Source organism: Nanorana parkeri, unplaced genomic scaffold (genome assembly GCF_000935625.1).
Source record: "Nanorana parkeri isolate BGI_ZX_2015 unplaced genomic scaffold, ASM93562v1 scaffold2820, whole genome shotgun sequence".
Taxonomy (NCBI): Eukaryota; Metazoa; Chordata; class Amphibia; order Anura; family Dicroglossidae; genus Nanorana; species Nanorana parkeri.
This window is the reverse complement of record NW_017309088.1, coordinates 1-25,548: the sequence shown is the minus strand read 5'-3', so window position 1 is coordinate 25,548 and position 25,548 is coordinate 1. Positions and strand designations below refer to the sequence as shown.

Below are 25,548 nucleotides of genomic sequence, written 5' to 3'. Positions count from 1 at the left end.
ATGTTTATAGTCTTGTCCTGGGATGACAATTATGGATTCCTCCATAGATACAGTGGAGTGAGCGTCACCACAATAAGACAGGAAGTGTGTTATTTACAGGATTAGGAAAAAAGGAAACTAATGCAGCCACCACATCTAAGGACTAGTAAACGGCTCCAAGATGGCTGCGGGTGGACGTGCACACTGAGAGCTCCAGCGTCTAACCCGGGAGAGGGGAAGCCAGTGTGTTGAAGCAGCAATTAGAGGGAGGATGACAAGTACTGATTGATTGAGAGAGGGGATGCAGCACGGAACCAAAAATCAGAGAGTCCTAAGGAGCAGAGCTGAATGGCTCCTAGACGAACGGCCTGTCTGCGTCAGCATCTGAGAGATAAGTAAAGTGGGAGTAAGAGACGGTGTGGAGGAGAAATAAGCTGCTTAGTAATCTGCTTGATAAACTGCTTGGACAGTATATACCATTTTCGCTGCATAGATGGGCCGCATTACATAGAAGGGACCCAAACCCCTATTGCTAGACCACCAGCAGAGAGAGGCCAGGATATAAGTTGCTTTTTTGTAAAAAATGTATCTAATATGGCCGCAATAAGGAAGCAGATGGAAAATGATGGAAATTCGCAGGGGGGCTCCCTTCCTGTCTCACCTGGGGAATCATAGATGGAAGGAAGTTACATAGAGAACCTGCTAGAGACCTCACAAACGATAAGTGATTACCTAGCGGCGGTGCCCACAAAGAGGGACATTGCAAAAATGTTCAGTTAAGTGGGGAAGGAACATAAGAAGGACATGCTGGAATTGCGGGATTCCAGAGATACAACAGATCCTGCAACTGCAGCATGATACTTTACAGAAAGTGCGCACACAGATGGACGATTAGGAATACCGTAGCAGACAAAATAATATCCGTATAAGAGGAATACCAGAGGTGGTTGAAGAGCGAAAGTTGAGATCTGTAGTCCTGGAGATATTAAATAAACTGCCGGGGCAGCCAGCGACCACAGAGATGGAAATTGACAGACTGCATAGGATTCCAGGGGTCCGTGAGCTGAACGTCATAGATCCCAGAGACCTGTTGTTGAGGATACACTTCTACAACTTAAAGGAGAAAATAATGAGCAAAGCACGGGAGTGTGGGACATTGTATCATGATGGAGTCAGCATAGACATTTTTCCTGATTTGTCCAAGCGAACATTAGACAAACGGAGGGCCCTGAGGCATTTGACTAAGGTCCTAAGGAAAAAATATATAAAGTATAGATGGGGCTTCCTGTTTTGTCTATCAGTAAAAAAAGGAGGGTAAAATAATTGAGCTCTACAATCCAGTAGATGTAGATTCATTCACAAAAAGATTGGACATTGCAACAATGGAGTTGGGACAATGGCCTGATCCATCGATAAATATATCTACAAAGATAAGCCACGAACATCGATGGACCAGGGTATCTCTCAACAAAAAGGGACATAAAAGGAGATAAAGAATCAAATGAATATATAATATATGAAGGGTTTCTTTTTTTTTTTTTTTGGGTGAGGGAGAGGGGAATTTTATAAAGGGGAAGGGGTTAATAAATGCACTTGGAGTAAACGTTTTGGATAATCTTATACGGGGTATTAATGAAGGTATTATATGGATTATTGGTAAGGGTGAGAAGGATGGGATAGGGAGGGGGGATGGGCAAGATAGGGTGGGGGGGGATAGTATTGACACATTGGGTAAAGATAATGTATGGCAAATGGAATTGCCAAAGGGTCAGGGGTTATGAGGGAAGAACCACATGGATGTAAGGATTTTGAGATAGGCTAATGGGAGGAGATTGGAATACTCCCTCTTAAATCAAGGTGTCATGGGGACGGGTGATTGTGTGGGGTACAGTAGGGATTGGGGGGTAGGGGGGATGAATTTGGGGAGCTGGGGTGTAGGGTAGTGTATAGGGGGACATTTGTAATAATGGGGAGCACACTGAGATTTTTGGGGAGGTGGAGGTTCCCCTCTCTCTTTTTTTTTCTCTCTCTCTTTCTCTCTTCCCTCTCTTTGTGAAAACAAGAAGTCTACCCTCCCGGGTTGGTTTTTGGAGTGGCCATCACTCACCTCTCCATCGGGTAATGTGCCCCAGCAAGCACCCTTTTTGGGTGAATGCTGGGGTACAAGGGGCGGATAGTTTATCCGACATACCTGGTGGGGTTGCGATGCTCTGGATGTTTTGTTTGGTTTTGTGTTTTGTTCTGTGTTTTTGTGTAGATTTGCTATTTTCTTTTTAATGTTCAATTTTTATTCATGTATATATTTTGTTTAGTTTTTTTTCTTCATCCACCAATTATTGTTGTTTGCTTAGAATGTTGATTCTTACACGGACAGTGTGTCTACCAGACGGGAAAGTTATTATTGGTGTGTATATTCGCTGTATGGTGACATTTCTGTTGCCATATATGTGTGTATACTATGGCGACTGTTGAAATAATGTGAGCTTACTTTCTAAGGAGTGAATTACCTCTATACCGTGGCGTTTAAACCCCTTTTGGTTATCACTGATAGGTGACAGTGCGAAACTAGAAGAAGATATTTATTTCTTCTGGTCGCTTAATGAAGGTTCTGTTTTGGGATTGGTGTATGGGATACTGTGAGGGCCTATCTTAGAGGTCTATGCAATAAATATGTGAGTTGAATCAAGTCAGCTACTAGACAACGTGAAAGGTTAGCGAGACAGGCAGTTGTAGATAGTGAAAAAACATTTATATCATATCCATCTGATGCTACACAAGCTGCGTGGACTAAGGCCACAAATGATCTTGTATCTCTGGTACATACAAGGTCACAAAATTAATTATTTTTTACAAGGAGAGTGTTTTGGGCGGAGGGAGAGGCCTCGGGTAGACTTCTGGCCCAGATTGCTCGCTCTCAACAAGCACCATCTTATATAGGGTCAATCAGGGATGCATCCAACTATCTTTGCATAGATAATCAATAAATATTGAATGTTTTTTCTCAATTTTATGCATCTTTATATGCTACTAAAGCAGCATATTCGGATGCTTAATTGGCAAGGTATCTGTCAGACATAAGTTTGCCCACCATATCTGCTGAAGATACCTTGGATCTAGAGGCTCCTATCACTATACAAGCGCTTGTTAGTATCCTGAATGATAAGGCCCCAGGTCCTGATAAGTTGCCAATAGAATTGCATAAGAACTATAAACAATCTATTCTGCATCTCTTAGTGCAAACATTTCAAAGAGCATTAGATCTGGGACACCTTCCAAGTACTATGTATATGGCCACTATTATTGTGCTTCTTAATAAACACAAAGATCCCCTTCAACCAGAATCATATAGACTGATTTCATTGTTGAATAATGATGTCAAAATATTGGTTAAAGTGTTAGCCAATAGACTGTCTAAAAAAAGTTAATCTATTATGCATTCAGATCAAGCTATTTTTTTACCTAATAAATCTACAGCTATCAATATACGAAGAGTCTCTTTAAATATAGAAGTGCTTATAGATAATACTGGTAATAGAGAATTTTTGGCTTTGGATATAGCCAAGGCATTTGATAGTGTTAAATGGAGGTACCTATGGACCATTCTTTCTCGATTTGGGTGTGGTGCGTTGGTACATTTGTTATACCATACTTATACCTTTGATGGACTAATGTCTTTATTCAACCTCAAATACTATGTAACTATGTATACTCCCTTGGCTAAAATTAGGATTAATAACTATTTTTCCCCTGGTTTTTGTTTACAGATGGGCACCAGACAGGGTTGCCCCCTCTCTCCCTTACTGTTTGCATTGGCCATAGAACCTTTAGCTGCTATAATTAGACAGTCTCCAAACATTATAGGCTTTAAAAGAGGCCTGGAGGAAGAGAAACCTGCATTATATGCAGACTGCACACTGCTTTTCCTGGCAGACACAGAGTCAGCTCTGCGTACTGTCATGGTACAGATATATAGCTATATATTCAGGTCTTTTTGTTAATTGGGATCAATCTAAACTACTTCCCATAAATCCTTTGCCAAATCCATTGTCAGCTGATCTATCTTACATCCCCATATGTGCTCAAATTGTTTATTTGGGTATACAGTTGTCTCCGCAATTGGCAGAATAGGCCAAGTTTAACGTGTTCCAATTATTAAATAAATTTAGATCCCAGCGGGATGCTTGGTGTAAATTGCCCCTTTCAGTGGCTGGGAGAGTTAACCTTATCAAGATGATCTAAATGCCACAATTATTATATTATTTGCATAATTCTCCAATTTGGCTCCCTTCTAAGATGTTTAGGCAAATTGACAGTATATTCAGGGACCTTATCTGGAAACGAAAGCAAGCTCGATTGAAATTGGAGACTCTACAAAGACCCAGGGATTTGGGAGACCTAGCTCTTCCTAATCTCTGGCTCTATTTTCTTGCTTCCCAATTACAACACTTTGCTGGTCGGGAATGAGAGGAGATGCATTTACAATCATTCCTTTCTCTCCAGTAGCTTTTTGATGGTTATAATCCTCTGGGTTTAGTGGAGACAGATCTGCCTTTTAAAAAGTTCTCCCACCTTGCCACAATTAGTTTAATGGAACATGTATGGGAATAGACTAAACGACTTTTACGAACTTCAGGTCTCGCTAGATATACCCCGATTTGGAACAATAGTAGACTTCCAGAGCTATCCAAGTTGCAGGGCTGTAGGAACTGGTGGCGGGCAGGGGTATGTACAGTCGCTCTGTTATAGTTTCATAATACCTTTTGTTCATTACAGCAATTGCACTCCCAATTTGGATTGCCTCGGACTGCTTTCTACCAATATTTGCAACTTAGACATGGTATGACATTCCCAATTTGTTAGTGCCTCCCCAGAGTTCCATTCAACACCGGTTTTGGATATCCTGGTTGCTGCTTGCAATACCGAGGGCATTATTTCCTATGCATATATCCACTTAATAACTAACTCGATATTACAACCAGCTTTGAGTGTTAGGAGTAAGTGGGGAGATGATCTAAGCCCTATTACAGATGAGGACTAGAGGGAAGTAGAGAGGGCTGTTCTATTGGCATCCTTATCCATTTCCCATAGAGTTACTCAATTGTTTATTTTACATAGGACTTATTGCACTCCAGAGTTTCTGTTCAAAATAGGTGTCAGGAACAATCCTTCATGTCCAAAATGCGGTTTTCACCAAAGTTCACTGATACATCTATTGTGAACATGTCCAAAACTGGTTAGATATTGGGTGCAGTGCTTAAGATCATACACTCAGTCTTTGGCATATTGTTATATAATACACCTTGAGTATGCATACTAGCAGTTTTTGATGCCTCGTCGATGAGTTCATACACCAAATTGGCTATACATAGAGCATTATTTACTGCTAGGCGACTGGTGGCGAGGAAATTGATATCTTCCTCCCCACCATCACTACCAGAATGGATGACTAAGTTAGATCAGATGGTAATGTTTGAACGTACTACTTATCAATATAGAGGTATAGGAGAGGATAAGTTTTCCTTATATTGGTCTAGATGGATACAATACCCTATACAACAAAGGAATGTGTGAATTATTCTATAATATTGTTAGTTAGACATATGAAGGAAGTTTATGAGAGCCTAAGCTGTAATTGGAGTATTTTAGCAGTGATCTAAAGGTATATATGTGTTTAGGTGATTAGATATCAACGATCAAATTTTTTTAGATTGTATATATGGTGGTTGATGTATTTGTTTTTGTGTTTAAATGTTAGCTGGTATGTTTATTATTTGTGTATTGTTTGAATTGTTTTTATGTATTTGTATGGGGTTTTTTTGTGGGATGTTTGTTGGAGGAAAATATTTAAAAATAAAAATCTGATTAAAAAAACAAAAACACAATATATATTTTTTTCTTTTTGGGTTAACGTGCACTTTAACTTGCAAATGTTGGAAAAACATTCTTACAGATAACTATTTACATGTATGAAATATATGACATTTATAAATTATCAAGATGCGGTACATCCCTTATACATGCATATACACTGCAAGTACAGAAAGCATCAGTTGATCTGCCAGAGTTGCACTCCAACCTCCTGTTTTTGTTTTGTTTTTTGCCCACACATATTTTTTAATTAATATGTTTTCTTTTTTTTATAGTGTATAAGGCATTTAATCAATTTGTATCGCTGGGTCATCTTTCAAGAAGAAATAGAAAAAAAGACAGTATATGTGTGATTGGAAGATATGCAAGAAATTAAAAAATAAATGTAACTGAGAGTTATGATCACACTGAATAAAGATGTAGATAATGTATGTGCCCAACATAAAGATCATTTTATTTACCGTAATTGTTCTTATAATGGTACCATTTGGACAATGCTCTTCAACCTGAAGCTCATATACTGGATCAGCAAATTCCGGAATGTGATCATTTATGTCTATCAGATCGATGGTCACATAAGCTATGGAGCAGCAATCAACTGAATTGCCAGTGTCATTAGCCACAATCTAATGCAGAAAAAAAGTAAAAACAATAAAACAGTTAACTTGGTTTTAAATAGGAAGTATGCCACTTATGCAGACCTTATTTAGAAAAACAGTTTTAACCATTTATTTATTTAGCAGTTTTGTTTAGCTGTAGTCATTGATCCATTTATTTACTTATTTTGCTTCTGTCATAGCAGATTTTATTGTGTTTGTGCTTATGTTTACTGCAGCATCAATTAGATAACTGAGCACACCAATAATTCAGATGACAGACACTATCAGCCTTGGAATAAGCAAAAATAATAACCGACATCCCTTTCACAAACATTTTTTATGTTTCTTTAAAATTAACGTTAAAGCTTTATTTGGTTCAATATTCCAGCCTTCCTCAACCAGAGTGATGTGGCACATTGTGAGGCCTTCTGCCTTCCTCTTGGGAGCCTCGAAATGTTTGTACAGTATGATACCTTCCAAGGTGCTGGCAGGTATCTCATGTGAACTGAACTGAATCCTGATGTGAAGGGGGAACTCTGATGTTTAAGAGGGAGGACCTTAGCACCTTATCCTACGGCTGCTTAAAACAGTTTACTTCCTGCAGTAATGATAGCCAATGACCATGTGATTTAGGGTGCCTAGGCCAAGGGCTAAAAAAACAGAATTTTTAACAAATGCTAAGGATAAGGTAATTTATTTACTCAAGAGAATAGTGGTATATGATGCTGCTGACAAGCGCTCAGTTGATTATTATGAAGCATGACATTTAATGATGTGTCTGGTTAGCTTTATGTATGAAAGAGCTTGAGGTCAGCTTCGCATCTATGCATCACAGTGTTTTACTCTGCATTACTCTAAAGCACAGCTAGGGGTGCGTTATGGTGCAATTTATTTTAAATGGCACCCCAACACAGCTTGCAAACACAGCCAAACACATGTGTTGCGTCACATCTCAATACACAGATGTAAACCATATGTGTGTTGTGCTGTGATGTGTTAAAAAAAGGTCCCTTGTCCAGTGTTAAGAGGGTTGTTGTGTGGTTAATGAAACACACATTAAAGTGCAACTGAACCCAATTTTTTTCTAGCTTTGGACAGAGTAGAGAGGGATTAGAATGCCTGTCGGTTGTTTATTGCTGTCTATACCCCATTAGGGAGATTCACCCCCTCTATTTGTCCTGGTGATTGTTATCACTGAAAGTGAAATAAGACCCAATTTTTGGGTTGTCATCAGAACAGAAATAGATGGGAAATCTTACAACTCTCACCACTAGTTCTGGTGACCCCACTGACCACCACTGGGGGATTTCCCTCACTTTGGGGAGATTTCCTCTCACTTCGTGTTGTGGCTATCGGACAGGAAGTGAAGGGAAATCTCCCCACTGGAACACAGATGTTCTAAAAAGCCAACATGGGCTATAACCCTCCCCATCTCCCCTACAAAATGAAAAAAAAGTTTGGGCTGAGTTCTACTTTAATGCATGGCATACCACATGTGCACATGTGTAAAGGGGCCCTGAATGAAGAACTGTTATGTTATTTCATCCTAATCTAATCCTAGTCTAATCTTTAGAAGACCTGGTTAGTTGCTTTGAGTGATATAAACAGTTCTTTACTATACATACATAGTGAAAGGAATTTTTGAGAGTTCATGACAGCAGTTACCATAACCATAATGATTTCCTACGTTTACCCTAAAGGCTGTAAATCATACGTGTTCATAAATAAATAACTTCTTTGACTATCATACATCACATTTAACATTCATTCTCAAGACAACAGATAGCATGTGCATTTTTTAATGTACTATCATACCTCTACATACATCTTGTGAACAATTTCATAGTCAATAGCCACAGGATCTTTAATAAGAACCTGGACTAAACCAGTGTTAATCACTCGTGCTGGAGATACTGTAAAACAGTCAGCATCCTTTCCCCTTAAATACAGGTTGAAGGCTCCATTCTGATCCTGAAAGTAAAGAAAGTAAAATAGCAATAAAAAGGTGCAAACAATTCAAGCTGAACCTAAATTTACAGGTAGTAGATCTTATTTTTGTTGAGTTTTATTACTAGCAGCTACCCATAACAATGTATGTAGCTTATGAAGAAAGTGTACAGATGTATGTCGATGTCAAGAAACTACTTAACCTAAGAGCCAACAATAAGTCTTACAGTGATTGAGTACTCGAGCTGCCTTTGACAGTAAATGAAGATTCTCAAAATATTAATGTATATGTAAACCCTTTGCTCTGTTTTGCTCAGTTAAATATATCTCTTTGATAAGTGCAAAAGTACCTGTTGATCCTGTCAGAAATCAGATGTTTTCCTTTGTCCTGCACACTTTATAGTGTTATCTAAAGTACTTTTATCAGGCATTACCTTTGTGAACTACAGAACACCTCCACCTTCATGGGATTTTAGTTATTGGGCTTACATATACTTTGTTTCCTCTTTTGTCGGGTTCCCATTTGATGTAATATGATTGTTGGAAGTCAGTTGCTAGTGGCAGAATCTGCTGTCTTCTACATACTGCAGATAGGCAAGAGGTAGTAAGCAGGGTCTAACCACTGATTTATATCTATATGTTCTGGGAGCACTGTTGAAAAGTGTAGAATCTGTTTTTGTTTTTTCATCATTGTCCATAAACAATAATGGCATTAGTAGATGTGCAAGAATTAGTACACTTACACTTGTATGCCTGACTGCACCATGTCGAATGTGTATAAGTTAAAGTTGCACTGCAGATTTTTTGTGTTTCACACAGTTTCTACCAAACACAGAGAGAGCCCTAGTTAGATTTTATGTGCATTTGTGACCCTGCTCCTGTTATCCTGGGTAGCAAACTGTGACAGATTTGCACAGGTCTGCAATAGATTTACCACTGAATGTATGACAGGTGTTGCTTCAAAACAGATGCATAACTAAGATTTGGTCAGCAGCAAGTTTTATTCTATTGCAGTGCTGTAAAAGAGCAGCTAAGAGGAAATATATGAAAAAAGCTGCTTAATTATAATAGATCCCCTGTCTGTTTTATATCGGCTCCTGTTTATCATTGCTTAGCTGTCTGACTGATTTGATAAATGCCCCCCTCTCTAGGATGTAAAAGATAACTATTCCCTTTCTTGACACCCCACAACAAGTATATGGATTTTTTTTAGCACCACCAGCCTGGTAAAGGTCTGAACGTGCACCAGGGGATAAATGCCTCACCTATATAGATCCTGAAATATACTTAGTTACAAGCACATTTTTCTGTTTTCTGTATAACCACCCTGCACACAATAGACTAAAGCCCAATGATTTTGTAACATAATCAAACATTTGTAATACCTTTTCAAACCCAATCAGGAATATTCAATAAGGCATTAAGATTAGTGACTAGGAAATTGATGATAGTGATATGTGACTAGTTAGTTTGGTCATACACATAAATAACTGCACAGTACAAGCAACTTTGGTTGCCAAATGCAAACAGCTAGGGGACTGAACGTGCCCCGTTATTGCCCACAGTAGACTGATTTTGCCATTGCAGACAATGTAAGTTTCTCATTGTCCTCTAGTAGGGCCAAGCTGCAAACTTCTATGCCAGTTCACTTGAATGTTTGCTAATACGGTCCTAGAGGCAACATGGATTAGCTCAATCAGCATATATTTAACCTTGGATGTGCATGTACGATTAAGAAGGGGTCACTCTGAGCCGTTTAACAGTTTTTTATTCTGCCTTGTTAATTAAGTCAACTAGTTATAAACATCAACATAATCGGAGGTGTGGTCATAGGGCAGGAAGTTGAGTACCTTATCAGGGTCATTAGCAGTGATGGTGAGATTTGCCACTGGTACCCGGACAGATGAATGTTCTTCTACTTCTCCATAGAAGTTTATCTCAAGGTCAGTTTTGAAATCACAGTCAGTTACCTCACAGTTGTAAAACTGAGGTTTATTATCATTTTCATCTAATATACGGATTGTAACAGTAGTAGTTGTTGCTGCAATTTGTCCATATATATTTAAATCCTTTTCTTTGGCCTGTGTAAAGTAGAAGAACAAAATGTTAGCTGTTCAAGTATAAAGCGAGGCAAACCATTATGATGTGGTTTAGCCTATCTTCTAAATAAAATATACCATAACATTTTTGGATATTTAACCTTGCTTAACTTAATTGGTTAAGTATTTTTTTTTAATGTAATTGTTCATTATATACAGAACCCACAAATATCACAAAGATGAATCTGAATAATTATTATGAAACCACGTGAATGTTTGCATTGATTTTTCTAAATTGTGTTTATTTTCACATTTCCTTATGACTTCAACAAATTTAACAGAGAAGGCATAACATTGTTAGGAAACATTGTAACGAAGGGATTATTATTATTGTCCTAAATTTATATCAAGTTGCAGTTGGTGGGGGTGCTCTCCGCACACCTTTCAGCAGTCCCGGCCAATTAACAAAGGTGGTGCTCGCAGTAACTATCACGGATGGTACCGTGCAAAACACAAAGTAGAAGAATGTAGGTCACCAGCACTCAAAAATAATTCAAAAATAAATAAGTCCTTTTTATTGGACAATTGTGTCACGGCAATCAAAGAGCCGACGTTTCGGGGCCACGCAGGGCCCCGAAACGTCGGCTCTTTGATTGTCGTGACACAATTGTGACCTACATTCTTCTACTAAATTTATATCAGACGGTGCTGCACAAAAGTAAAAGAGTAGGAATTACAGAGTCCAAACAATGTCAAGTAAAAAGATACAGTATAATACAAAAGGGGAAAAGAGACCTCATAGTATGAACTTGCAATGTAGAAGGAAGAAAAACATTAGACACAATAGCTAAAGAGCCAGCATCTGGTACTGTCCAGAGAAGTCTATTGTAGGTTTATTGGGCAGAAACCTTTACTATGGAATAAATAATAGATTTTGTTTACATAGGGTATGCAGAGAAACTGCAATATGGAACTGGTTGCTTAAAAAAAGTTGTTGGGGCAGAGAAAAAGATGGCTACACAGGAGTTGAACAGCAAACAGGATGTTTACTTTCAAGGTAGTTGTCAATTTTCAAGGGAATTTTCCCTTAGCTCAGTAAATGTGGTGAAAATTCACTGTGCAAAGAATGCCCAATCTCCTGCAAGAAGGCTAAAAACTTTATTTTTTCTTGCACATTACAGTATCCTGGAAATTCCCTTGCAAAGTGAACAACCTATTTGCCTTTAGTAAATCAAACCCACAGTGTTTAAAAGGTGGATTGGCTCTATGTAAACATTAGAGGGAAAGAATTAGGCAATAGTTTACATTATGTTAACCACACAATTGTGAATTGCTAACACAGCAGCCCCCCGGTGTGACCTCTCACCCTTGGGTTTTAAACAATTGTAACAAAAAGAGAGAGAACGGGGGTTTAAAAAGAGGTATAACACCACAGCATGGAATTTTTGTATAAAAATAGAATTTATTTTACATATGATAAATAATATAAAAACATGTATACAAATTACTTGCACTAAACCAAAAACAACATAATTTTAAACAGGAGCATAGGCCCATAAATCATCTTATATCCCCATATATCCAAATACATTCAATTAATACTCAGTATATATATTCAGTGGGAGATCAGTATATCCAGTTCCAACGCGTTTCATACACTGCTTCATCAGGGGATCGTGGACTAATCACCCACTGAAAGTGTCTGGATATGGACAGAGTTCCCTGTATCGAGTGGAGACGGGGATTTTAATCCACCGACATAACCACTCCGTCCAGAGTTGTCTTGAGGACCCCGGGGCTACAAGTCGAGGGACTCCAGGGATAGACAAAGATGTAGGATCGCCTGTGTTTATCTTAATTGTAGTTATGCTGTACTTGGACCAGTTGTTCAAGGCTGTTCGTATTCCAAGAACCTGCCAGTCCAGAACCTGCCAGTCCAGACCAAGAAACTACAGGCACTGCAAGAAGTGTGGAGTCTGTCTGGTCACACAGCCTTCTGCAGCCTTGATGTTCTCCGCATGTGAGTCATAGTAGCCGCGTCCTCCACCCACTCTTTAATACATTATGTTAACCAACTACCTAAGTAATCTAAAACAGTACTGTATAACAGAACATAGCCTTTGCTTTTTTCAACAATAAGGTATCCATAGGCCTTTATTTTAACCCTGCTATGTTAGAGAATCCCTATTCATAATTTGTCATTGCAAACAGATTTATATATAATTTAGCATGGAAATTACCATTTTGTAGGAAAAAGGAATCTGATTGTGGAGAAATACGATATTATTGACAGTGTTTTTTTAATATCTTGTTTTCACCTGAGACTCTTTTGGTCAGTTTATATTCTGTTGCCAGTGTACAGACCTTGAGAAGTGAGACTGAGAAAACTGGATTTTTGTACTCACCGTAAAATCCTTGTTCTGGATGTTTATAGAGATACAGAGATACCAGAAATAGAGACAATTGGGTGATACCACTGACTACGAGAGAAGTTGGACACTGACAAACAAAAAACAGTGACCAGCCTGATATACTGCTGTCATTCCCAGCATGCCTCAGTGTTGTAACAAGTAGTGCTGACAGTAAAAGTAAGTAAGACATAGAGGGATGTGACAAACTTACAAGAAAAGGATTTTACAGTAAGTACAAATATCTATTTTTCTTTATTGTATCTTGATGGAAACAGCTTTTAGAGAATGAAATGTCCAAAATCAGTCCAACTAAGAGGTAGGCAAGACAGTAAACTAAACAATAACAGCCCCCCTCAAATTTAAAATAAAATATTAAAACAATTGAGGAATGCCTGCAGCTCAATGCAAGCATCAGATGAGATGGAAGTAGTGGCTCCATGGTGGACACCTACACAACACAAACTACAACCAGACAAAGAAGGGAAATCTACATCTGATGCACCAAGGCTGGAGAGAGAGAGAGAGAGAGAGAGAAGCACATGGTCCCCTTGAGGTGAAAGGCTGAAACTACCTTTGAAAGGAAGCAGGATCTGGGCTTTAATAATACTGTGTCATTATCTAAAACTAGAAAAGGATGTTCACAGGACAAAGCCACCAGTTCATATATAGTTCACATACTTCTTGCAAAGGTGATGGTGACAAGTAACCCAACCTTGTGAGTAAGAGTGGATAAGAGAATATCCCTAATAGGTTCAAAGTATGATTTTTGAAGAGCCAAGAGAACAAAATTCAAATTCCATGGAGCCGCAGAAAGGCACACAGGGGGAACTACATGAGAGATATACTGTATGTCTTAACCAAAGAATGGGGGGCTAGTGGTCTCTGGAATAAGATCACATGTTCTGAGATCTGAACCTTGATAGGGCCAATTGTTGATCTAAGCCTGATCGGAAAAAGGTCAGGATTCATCCTATGGAGTATTTTCTGGGATGAAAATGTATTTCAACGCACTAAACTAAGTATGCTTCCCAAGTGCGATTGTAGACCTTATGGAAAACTATTTTCCAAGCTTTTAACATCATGGGGTTCACCAAATCAGAGAGGCCCCTGTCCCTCAAGACATGGCCTCCAACAGCTATGTTGTTAAAGCTAGCAACTGTGAAACATCTGGTCAATCCAGAAGAACCCCCATCTGCCAGGAGTCTGACCAGGTCAGAGTACCACATACACCATGGTCAGTCTGAAGCTATGAGTATTACCAGTATGCCCTCCATCATGGTCCTCAAGAGCACATCAGGAAAAAGTTTCAGAGGAAAAAAGGTGTAGATCAGGTTGTACTGATGCCACAAAGTCACTAGAGCATCCGCTGCTTGCCATTGTACCTGGAGACAAGCCTGTCCTGTTTGTTTTTGAACCCAAGGCAAGGAGGTCAACTTCCTACATCCACCAAATGTGGCACAGATTCTGGAATACCTCTGGGGGTAGGGACCATTCCCCTGTGTCCAAGTGCTGCTGGATGATGAAGACTGCCTGTATAAGGACTTACCTGCCGTGGGCCATGAATCCTCCCATGAACACGGCCTGGATGTCACATCTATACCCATGGGGCCACTGTGTCAGGGAAAATGGTGTTGATCCTCCTATTTGAGCTCAGCTGCTCTTCAGCACCCCTTGCTGGTGACAACACTGTGATGCTAGGTGAGTGTGCAGGTACTGTGTGCACTGTTAAAGGGACAGTACACAATATTGTAACTAATGGCTCCTCCTCCTCCGGTGATATCATGAAAGCACCAATGCTTATAAATACGAACTTCCTCCACAAAATGGAGCTTGGATATTGCAGAGCTTTGCCTCTAGTAGTCCCTAGCCTAGACCTACGACTACAGATAAGACTACGACCTTGCTTGCCGATTCGGATACCATGCCTATCTATCCCGGTTGCCACTATTCCAAGAGGGCATACTACATCACTGCTTCTTGGGTAGGAGCACCTTAGTATGGGTGGCAACCTCGCATACAGACTCCAGTCTCCAATCTGCTGACAGCCTGCCAATTGTGCACACCTGGAATGTGAGCAGTGAGCAAGGCTGGAACGTGAAGTTCTGCCCAGGAAAGGATTCTTCCTACTTCTCTTGCCACAGCAAGAGCCATTCCTTCCCGATGGTTGATGTATGCCACTGCCAGAGCTCCAGAATGTTGATCAAGTGCTGGGATTCCAACAGCAACCAATTACCCTGCAGGAACAAGGTGTCTAGGACTAAGGTGTCTAGGACTAATCTTCCAAGGATATCAGAAGGCTATGACAGAACTGATGGACTTCATACAGAATATTAGAGAACAAATGAAGATATTCAAGCCCTTGAGATCCAAGATGGGGTGGATTAAAACTATGAAAAGGTTGGAAGAGAATGCCTAAACCCTTTCAGCTATAAGAACAAAGTCAATAACCCCGATCTACAAATAACTCTCAAGGGCTACATGAAGGTCTGCTTATCTGAGCAGTGACACAGGAAAATTGGAAAACAAGAAGTGAAGAAGGGTTTGCGAGAACTGTAGTTTGTAGCCCATTGAAACCACCTCCCTTACCCAGGCATCTGAGATGCTGTCTGTCCAAGTGTCTTCAAATGCTAACAGATAACCCCCTACATTGCTAACATTCATCCCCTACATTGGAAAGTGCCCCTTTATGCTAATCTCTATATGTATCTCTATAAGTGCTTATGCTGGGCATTTTCAAGAGTACTCGTACTCATTAAAATGCCCCGATACAAAAAAAAACGATACGGATACTTTAAACTTTCAAATTGAGGAGCAGAACAGCAGCACAGAGTATGTAGCAAATTCTTATACTATTATTCTGCATTGCTGTATAATGTATTGCTGGGATTTGTAGTCCACTATAGCTAATGGTATTATTCTGCATTGCTGTATAATGTATTGCTGGGATTTGTAGTCCTCTATAGCTGGTGGTATTCTGCATTGCTGTATAATGTATTGCTGAGATTTGTATTCCTTTATAGCTAGTGGTATTCTGCATTGCTATATAATGTATTGCTGAGAGTTCGCTCTAAAGCTTTGGGGTCAGTGGCAGAATTACCAGGGTTGCAGTGGTTGCAGCTGTGACTGGGCCCTAGTGCTCCACCACTGTCCTAAAATCATTAGTCTGTATTGTTTTAGAAAAACTGTAGCATAACACAATAAAAAGGTATCCGTAATTGGTATTGGCAATTACTTAAGGAAAAATATTGGTATTCGCACTCGGTCTGGAAAAAATTGTATCATTGCATCCCTAATGCCAATGGTGACTTGCCTGCATATTTGGAGGATGTAGAAGTCCAGCACTTGCAAAGAAACTGGGTTCCTGGCTTGGATTTTGCCTTAGAACAAGGGCAGCCAAACTCCAGCCCTCCAGCTCTGGTGAAACTACAAATCCCATGATGCATCTCTTTCCGGGAGTCATGTCTGTGGCTGTGAGAATCTTGTAATGCCTCATGGGATTTGTAGTTCCACCACAGTTGGAGGACCGGAGTTTGGCTACCCCTGCCTTAGAAGGTGAAGAGGGAGCAACAACATGAACTTAATCTGGCCTGAGGGAGGGTTATTTTTTTTTCCAGCTTAAAGTGTAAGCTTCTTCTGCTGAGCTAGTGTACGGTACTCACCCAGGGTTGCCACCTGTCCAGGATTCACCCGGGCAGTTCGGGTTTTGAATGCTGTGTTCGGGTTTCATGGCAGCAGAAATCCGGACACAAGATGTCAGGCACACAGGAGAAACCAAAATTAAGATAGGGGCTACTGGCCCCCCACTGAAAATAGTTTCAACTGTGATATTTACATATGAAGGGGTGGCACTATTTACATATGAAAAAGCAGCAACTCATTCTTCCAAGAAAATTTCCGTGTGTCGCTAGAGTGTTCGGGTTTCGATGGAAGAAAAGGTGGCAACCCTCTACTCACCACACAGTAACATCCTTGATGATGGTGTATAAAGCAGCTCCAAAGAGATGTTGTTCCTGGCATGCAATGTAAATGCAGATTAGTGAGGAGTAAAGCTGGATCCCTTGACAGACTAACATTACAGCCAAGGCAGGCTGCAATGCAGGGCCTGCTGGAGAAAACAAGGCTTTGGAGAGAGACTCCAAATGTTTATCTGTGGGATATTTAAATCGTGGTGTATTCTCTACAGGAATCATCAGGATGGTACACTGCTGAGTATGAGAGGTTTAAGTAGAATTAGAGCTTGTTATGGATCCTACATCGGTAACAGTACTGGTGGATTCTACATCATATCCTCTGCATAGTCAGCAAATAAAATTGCAATTTGGCCCAATGAATCAAGAAAAAATGCAGAGAAATTCTCCTGTTTGAGGCCCCTGATGGGGAGCACTTCAGGCTGCCCCAGAACTGTTAGTGGTTCATGAGCCGAAGTGCACCAGTTCTGCTTCTCTTGTGTTTGGGATCCGACTGCTGGAAGCAAGAGACCTTTCAAAGGCGACCAGGCCACAATAAGCGGGAGAAAGTACTAACCGAGGTGCAACCGCGTGTCTCTTGCGATTAGGGTCAGTGACTGGAAGGTGCTACCTCATGCTGAATGGCAGATAAAAAGTGAGTACTGTGCATTTGCAACACTAGTGACTAGCTAGTGATGCAGCACTCAATTCCTTACTTCTTATCCCTTCCAATGGAAACCTGTGGGAAAAAGGGGATAATAATGGTGCCCAAACGGTCTAATGAACAAAGTAGCTAAGGTGGTTAGTCCACATAGCTTACTCATTAATTAATCTTTAGTGACTGGGTCACATCAAAGGCTGTGCCACAGCTCTGGACTAGTGTTGGGGTCGACGTTCGAGCCGAACGTGAGTTCAACTCGAACATCGGCAGTTTGTGTGTTCGGCGAACAAACAAACTGTCTTGGTGTTTGGGCGGGCTGTTCGTCCTCCGAGCATCCCGCACAAGGCACCGTGCCCTGTGAGCCCTGATTAGCTAAAGCCTTGCACCTGACCCAAGACTTTGCCCAATCAGGGCACAGAGAACTGCCCAATCATGGCTCACCTGTCACAACTGTAAACAGTTGGGCGGAGCTAGCTTTCACTGCTAGCTCCGCCCAAATGTTTATATGTTACCGGCATTACTCATTCACAAGGGGGGTCGACAACCAATCCCCTGGAAAAGCACCCTCCAAGTCCCGAGGGCATGTGGCCTGGTATGGGGGGGGCGCGCTCGCTCGTTCCCCCCCCCCCCTTCCGGCCCTGCCAGGCATATGCTCGGATCAAGGGTCTGGTATAGAATTTTAGGGGGGACCCCACATTTTCCCCCACATTTTTGGGGGTGGGGTTCCTCCCTAAAATTCCTACCAGACCTTAAGGGCCTGGTATGATTTTAGGGGGGAAGCCCACACACTTTTTTTTTTTTACATGCGGTTCCTCAATATTCCTACTATACCTTAAGGGTTTGGTATGACTTTTGAGGGGAACCTCACGCTTTTTAAAAAATGTGGTCCCTCCTAACATTCCTACCAGCCTAAAGGGTCTGTCTGCTATTGTTTTGGAGAGGGAACTGCACGCTTTAAAAAAAAAAAAAAAAAATTTCTTAAGAAATGTCAGTTTGGCTGCAGCAGGTTCTATACATTGTACAGATGTGCCACTTTACAGGCAGTTCAAGGGGACCCCCCCAGGCACGATATTTAAAGGAATTTTTCATTTTTATTGTTACCCTTTAAGTGATGTTAAAACCACTGCTCCTTTAAAAACGATATTGCTTAAAAGTTTTTTTGTTATTGATTCCTGTCCCCAGGGCAGTACCCGGATCCCCATACACCTTTTATGACCAATAACTTCCATATAAGCCTTATACCTGGAACGCATTCTGAAGCTAAAACTAACACAGTACACTGGGCTCCGGAAAGCATCACAAGCAGAGCCCAGCCCTGAAGATCACATTCCAGGCAGGCGTCACAATCGGTGTGTTCCAAATACTGCCTCCAAAGCTAGTGCTGAGAATATGTCAATTCAGATAGCTGCATAAAAAGACAAACTCAAATAGCTTGTAGATGAAATCTTGATTAACGAGAAAATTCTCAGTAGAGAAATGATATTCATCTATTACCTTAACTTTTTAATAATATTGATGTATCGCCATGTCTAATATTTTGCTTTCAAAACTGTATCATAGACCATGCTTACATTCACAGTAGTTCTAGTTGGATCTGAAATTTGACACTTACCATCACAGTCAGTATAATTTGTTCATCATAATCCAGTAATTCCTCTCTGTCTATGCTGCCAGTTACATTAATTTCTCCAGTCAACGAATCTATACTGAAGAGACCACTCACTGTGGAACCTGAAAGCAAAAGACATTCAAATGGAAATTCTATATTCAGTTGAAACCTCCTATACAAAATTCCAGGGAGTTGGTATACTTACTGTTGATGGAATAATTGATTTTATCATTAATTCCTCTGTCTGCATCAATGGCTGAAACTTTTTGAACAATTTTGCCCTAGAAAAAAAACCAATCAAAGAGATCAGTGAGACAGTGGTTTATTATAAGATAGGAAAAGGGGATGTTCCATTGAAAAGTAAAGATTCAATCATAAAACAGCACTATAAGCATTAAATAAAATACGTTCATTGCTCTATGCACACAATAATACAATACTCTTCACTGTACGTAAGGAGCCGAATGATCCAGCCGCAGCTTTGGCTGATCCGTCAGCTCTCTTTGGCCGCCGGAGCCCTTCGGTTCAGTCGAACCGATGTGCTGCTCTACGGGCTATTCACTATAGCCCGTACAGCAGCCGAAGGCTCAGCTGAGCCAAAAGCATATGCTTCGGCTGGATTGAGCCAAAGTGACAGCTGGAGCGGGGCGAACGGCCTGCCGGCTTTTCACCCCACAAATGACAGCTGGGCAGAGTTAAAATTGGTTTTCGGAACATTCGTTTGAATATTTATCAATTAGTATGGTGCAACCGACAGACAAAAACTTCAATGTTCTCAAAAATTTTCAAAGGAGCATGTTGAAATTTTTTCTCAAACATATTAAATTCTAACAGTGAATGTGGTTTTCATTCAAAAAACTCCATTCATTCAAAAACCAAATGTTAAAGTAGAATGAAAGTCTCCTTTTTTTGCATATATACAGTATACTGCTAGCAAACAGTAGATATATGCAAACATATTTTTTAAAAATATAAAAGTTACCAAAAAGGTAAAATCTTACCGCTCTCTGCCGCTCTCTCCCAGCTGTAGATCTGAAGCATACGCAGTAGAGATCATTGGCGGGGGGAAGAGGAGAGACACAGTGGAGCTGAATGCATGCAGCTGTGAGCGCGCACATCGGACAGACACCGTGGGACACAAGGGGTCTGCGCTGGATCAGAGACCGAGACTAGCGCTGGAGGGATTGCTGGGGGATTGGTGACTTTAATGTCACTTTAAATGCAAATGAAAATCAAACGAAATTTCGAACGACAGTCGCCAAGCATATGATGGTATCATTGATTGGTGTGATGGGATTTTTCGTACGAATGTCTGTTAAAAAATCCACCTGTGTATATCCTACTTTAGAATGTCCTTTTTGGAGCAGTGTGTCCAGTGCCACTATTTTATCCATTCCCTGTGGGGTTCTTACAACTCTGTAGATTGCTTATCACAATAGCAACTTAAGAGTTTAGTCTACCTGCAATACTTTGTTGTCTAGAGCAAGGGTAGTGGTAAATTAATATTCAACGAGGTCTGGTGAGTAAACTATACATTGAGCCATGGTCCGAATAGCGGTCCAAACAGAACAGCCACTCAGTCCACTTCTGCACCATGGTCCGCCATTTAGGCTGCATTCACACCAACAGCTGCAATGCAATGCATAGCTGCTGGTGTGTTTTCCCCAAACACAGTGCTGATGCACTGATCACAGAGCATCACACTTTTTTTGTTAGAACTTTATTAAAATGTCATAAGTGTTATTTCATTAAGTTCTATGGGCACAGCGCAGTGTGATGCGGTTGTACCACATCCTGACTGGAAAGATGGATTCGGACCACCCTGAGGTCCAAGCCCATCCTGGCTCCTCAGGCACTTTCAGCAGAGAATGTTCCTCTATGGTTCTCCAGCCCAAAGTCCATGCCTGGTCAAGACAACACACACATAACACACCGTCCCACAGGCAGGAGAACCAGGGGGCAAAAACACTCAAAAGGTTAGCCCTGAATATGTATGTCTTCCCCCAGGATGCACCACTGGCCATAAACCTCCTAGTAATTCGGCTAGGGTGACAGGCCTATGCATAACTCCCCATTATATGATGCTCTGCTCTCTGGCATGGTTACACCCAGCGGTGTTGAGGGATTACTTACTAGTCCAGTGTTTTCATAAATAGAAGTCACATAAGGAGCTCCAATAAATTCAGGGCCTAAATCTGCCACGTCCCGAACATTTATAGATACATAGGCTGTTGAGTTTTGTTGAATATATATACCATTGAGTATCCCACCTTGGTCCTAAAAGTTTGAATATAAATATGAATTAACCACTGTAATAACAATATCTTCAATAGTAACAAATAAAACAGAATAATGCCAATACATTTAGCAAAATTATTTACTGCTAATCCATCTTAAAGGAGAACTATGAGGTGAGTGCTTTTCACTCACCTCATAGTTCTAGCCGACCTGTGACAATGAGACTGTCACAGGTCGGCTCAGTAGATCGGGAAGTGAGCGAACACATACCGGTGTTCGCTCACTTCTCGACCCTGTCACGGCTCTCTGCCGTGACAGGCGAGGGGCTGGATTGCCCCCTCCCCGCTCCGATCCACCAGCGCTGACTGGCGGAACGGACGGTGGAGGGGGCGGGTACAGCTGGCTCTGCCTCTAGATAGGCAGAGCCAGCTGTCACTCACGCAGCTGGGCAGATCTCGACATCGATGTCGGGATACGCTCCGGCGCCTCAGTATACCGTGAGCTGTAGCTCGCGGTATACTGAGCTTATGGTGACGGGAGGACGCTAGTTTGTGTCCTCCCATTACCCTAAGGAGAACTATGGGGAAAAGCCCTGACCCCATAGTTCTCCTTTAAAGGGAAGCTGTCAGGAAATATAATTTGGGAGAGGCCAATCTTTAATTATTTTAGAGGTGCAAACACCAGACTTTACCAGGCTAGGCTTCACTACCTAGTGAGTCATTAACAACAAATAAATGTGGAGGCTGAGAATGATGACCTGCTTGTTTCAGGTTAATAGCTCACAAAGTTGTGAACCAAAGATGAGAATCATACACCCTGGAGCTAACTCCTTCCAACATAAATCTTACTATGTAAGGAAAAAAGAATATAAAATTATTCAGAAAGTCAAGAATAAATTGTTCAGTTGAAGTTCTTCCTTCTTTAATTGTTGTACAGAGGCATCTAACATTTAAATGACTCCTTGCCCTTTGAGGCTTTTTGCGTTTAAAGTGGCCCATGTCATTCTATGTCATTCATGCTATGTCATCTAACAAGACCTGTTTATATGTGCTGTTGTAAACCCTTTATTGGTCACTGTCACCTATCACTGGCCTTCCCTGGAAAACAGATGTATAAAGGTGCCCATACACTGCACAATTCTCGTACGAGAATCGCGGGAAATCCCACGATCGTACGAGAATCGTGCAGTGTATGGAAGGCGTGCGACCATTTCTACTGTCGCACGACTTTTGTATTTCAAGCATGTTCGAAAACCAGCTGAGAACCGTGCGATTTTCGGCTGGTTTGAATCATGCTCCAGGGATAACTGCCGAACGGGCCGGTCTGCGCATGTGCACACTGCCCGTTCAGCATTGCAGTCAACGGAAGCACGCCCCTAAGGGGAGCGGGCTTGCGATGATTGCAAGGACGATCTGTCTTGCGATGGTTGTAAGGTGTGTGCCCAGCCTAAAGGTGCCCATACACTGTCCGATTCTCGTACGAGAATCGTGGGAAATCCCGCGATCGTACGAGCTTTCAATAAGCATACGACCATCGCAAGACAAAAGACTTAACACTGAATATTACAGTAAAGCAACTTGAAAAGTAGAAATTGAAAGTAACTAGATACCTACTACATGTTAATTATCTTACCTTGGCCAGGATACTTAGTTGGTAAAAGGTGTTCAACCTGTAGTCTAAAGTGTCATTAAGTACAATGTTTCCAATTGTAGGACTCGTTTCAGCTTCTTTTTTGATGTAGAAAAGGTAGGGGCCAGGAATATTTGGTGTGATCTAAAAAAATCAAGGCAACAGTAATTAGTACAGGCATCTTAAGCATGAGTATTAGAAAAAGGCCAAGGACATAAATCAGGCATCATATCCCATTCAACTTTTTATGGCTTCCAGGAGCAAAACGGGGCTCAGTACACAGATAAGAACATTCTTAAAGTCATTCTCGAATTTGCCCAAAATGCTATGACTGTTTGCATAAATTATGTTATTTGGACAATAATAGCATGTAAAGTGATACTAAAGTCAAAATGTTTTTATGTTACGTTGAATGTCGATTAAATCACTTACAATGGGTTCTGTTCCTCGATGTTTAAAAGTTATTGTTTCCTGTAGAATCAGCTGGTACCCTGAGCACTGGCTTTGATACCCCTTTTTAAGGAGGCTCATTTTCCTTGCAGGGTCCTATGGAGACTCCCTTGTTTGTGCTAGTAAGCTGTCTCCACAAACACGCACAGACAAAAAAAACATGTTATGCCTGAGGAATGGGATTCTGCAAGACCCCGAAACATTGCACCAGTGTAATATGCTGCATCTACGTCAATAAATAGACGCATTTGATCTGCATTTGGAGTGCTTGTGTCCCTATTTCTATCCACAGACACAGCAGGGAACGTTACCCTAAGGAGAACTATGGGGAAAAGCCCTGACCCCATAGTTCTCCTTTAAACATGCAGACTCTGCTTACTGCATAGTAGAGTTGGAAAATGATATGCCTTTCTGATCTAACTGCATGTCTACCAGGCACGGTCTGTAGAATTCCAAACTTTTAATGCCCTTTAAAAGTAAAAATTGCTAAATCTTGAAGCACCCCGATCTAAATGTGAAAAACGTAAACTGTAAAAAAGTAAAAAATTATGTGTGCCCCCCCCTCCCCCCAGAATCAATATCAGATTCTTATCCTAGACAGGGGTCTGGTATGGGCTTGGAGGGGGGGGACCCAGGCAAAAAAAAAACCCATAAAGGATTAGTTAGAGTTTCCCACTTTGCATCAGATTCCCCCTAAGATAATAGCTTTATTGTAGTAAAACACTTTTGATAGTAACTACTTGGGGACGTTAAAGAAGAACCCCAGGTAGAAATATTCTTAACCCCTGCAGTGGGGCTACCCCGCTGAACCGCAGGTATCCTCTCTATATACATTGCCCCCCCCTCTCTATATACATTAGCCCCCACTGCAAGGGTTAAGTGCTCATTTTCATCTAGGGATGCAAATAAAAAATATATACCCATGTGAACCTCGCAGTCAGCTGGCTGCTAGACTGGTCCTTGCAGCCTCTCTCCTCCTCTGCTCTAAGGCCCTGTGAGTCATCAATTCCTATACAGTGTACAGGACATGAGGACGCTGAGGTTCATTCCATCGCTGGAGCAGAGGAGGAGAGAGGCTGCAAAGACTGGTCCTGCAGCCAGCTGGGTCCGAGGTTCTGGTGAGTAGATACTTTTTATTTTTGTCTCTAGACAAAAACGAACACTTATCCCTTCCAGTGCGGGGGTAGACCCGCTGCAAGGTTAACGCCTTGTTCACACGACGTCCGGATTCTGTCCTGACCAGATCCGTGCGCTCCTGCACTAAAAAGGCAATGTATCCCTATGTGTTTTATGGGCTACAGTTCTCACGTGCCCAGTCCGTTCAGGTCACGACCGTGTCACGAACGTGTCAAAAATGCAACAAAAAAGCTCAGAATATGTGTAAAAACTTTTCATGATGCCGTCATCTTTGGACTTCCTGGTTGTGGTGGAGCAGTAGAGGGAAAACCAGTAGGCATGAACAACATGTTCCTGGACATAGAGAGGTTTGTCGGATTGATGGAGCGAGCGCCAATACTATAAGGCCCTCGTCATCCATATTTCAAAAATGTGCATTAAAAAAAATCAAAACTGGAGAGAAATAGCCTCAGAGCTGTATGCTGAATTTGAATTGTGATCTGCATACTGACAGCCCCACAGCTTAAAAAAAAAACTAACTGCCAGCGTCCGGTCCGCGGTAAAAACGCATAAAAAACGCATTGCATGCAGAGCATCGCGTCTGTAGATCCAGGCCAGATCGGGACCGGAAAATCGTGTGAACAAGCCCTAAAGGCTTGTTCACAGGACGTCCGGATTGTGTCCGGACCAGAACCGTGCGCTCTTGCACCCATAATGCATCCCAATGTATCCCTATGTGTTTTATGGACTACAGTTCTCACGTGTGCAGTCCGTTCCGGACAGAGAAAATACTGCATGCCACAAACGCGTCAAAAACGCAACGAAAATGCACCGCAATGCAGCTAACATACTGACAGCCCCACTCCCAAAAAAAAAAACTGGAACGCTTCAAAAATTCATGAAAAACGCGTCAAAAAACGCACTGCGCGCATAGCACCGCGTCTGCAGATCTGCTCCACATCTGGACCAGAAAATCGTGTGAACAAGCCCTAAGAGTATTTCTGCCAGGAGTTCTTCTTTAACCCTTTCACTGCCAAGCCCTCCGGAACATTTTT

At 41.3% G+C, this 25,548-nt stretch overlaps 1 protein-coding gene across 1 annotated transcript in view; it reads right to left on the bottom strand.

The window, feature by feature from the left end:
• The window catches only part of LOC108802353 (cadherin-related family member 2-like), a gene marked incomplete at its 5' end in the record, with an annotated part of 79,876 nt that extends 56,805 nt beyond the window's left edge, over positions 1 to 23,071 (bottom strand). Inside the window, 7 exons of the mRNA XM_018574217.1 lie at positions 6,309 to 6,473; positions 8,262 to 8,417; positions 10,244 to 10,474; positions 19,064 to 19,182; positions 19,266 to 19,341; positions 21,194 to 21,337; positions 22,931 to 23,071. Of these exons, the coding sequence (XP_018429719.1) occupies positions 6,309 to 6,473; positions 8,262 to 8,417; positions 10,244 to 10,474; positions 19,064 to 19,182; positions 19,266 to 19,341; positions 21,194 to 21,337; positions 22,931 to 23,071 (1,032 nt within the window). The remainder of the gene's footprint in view (positions 1 to 6,308; positions 6,474 to 8,261; positions 8,418 to 10,243; positions 10,475 to 19,063; positions 19,183 to 19,265; positions 19,342 to 21,193; positions 21,338 to 22,930) is intronic.
• Positions 23,072 to 25,548: the final 2,477 nt, after the last annotated feature.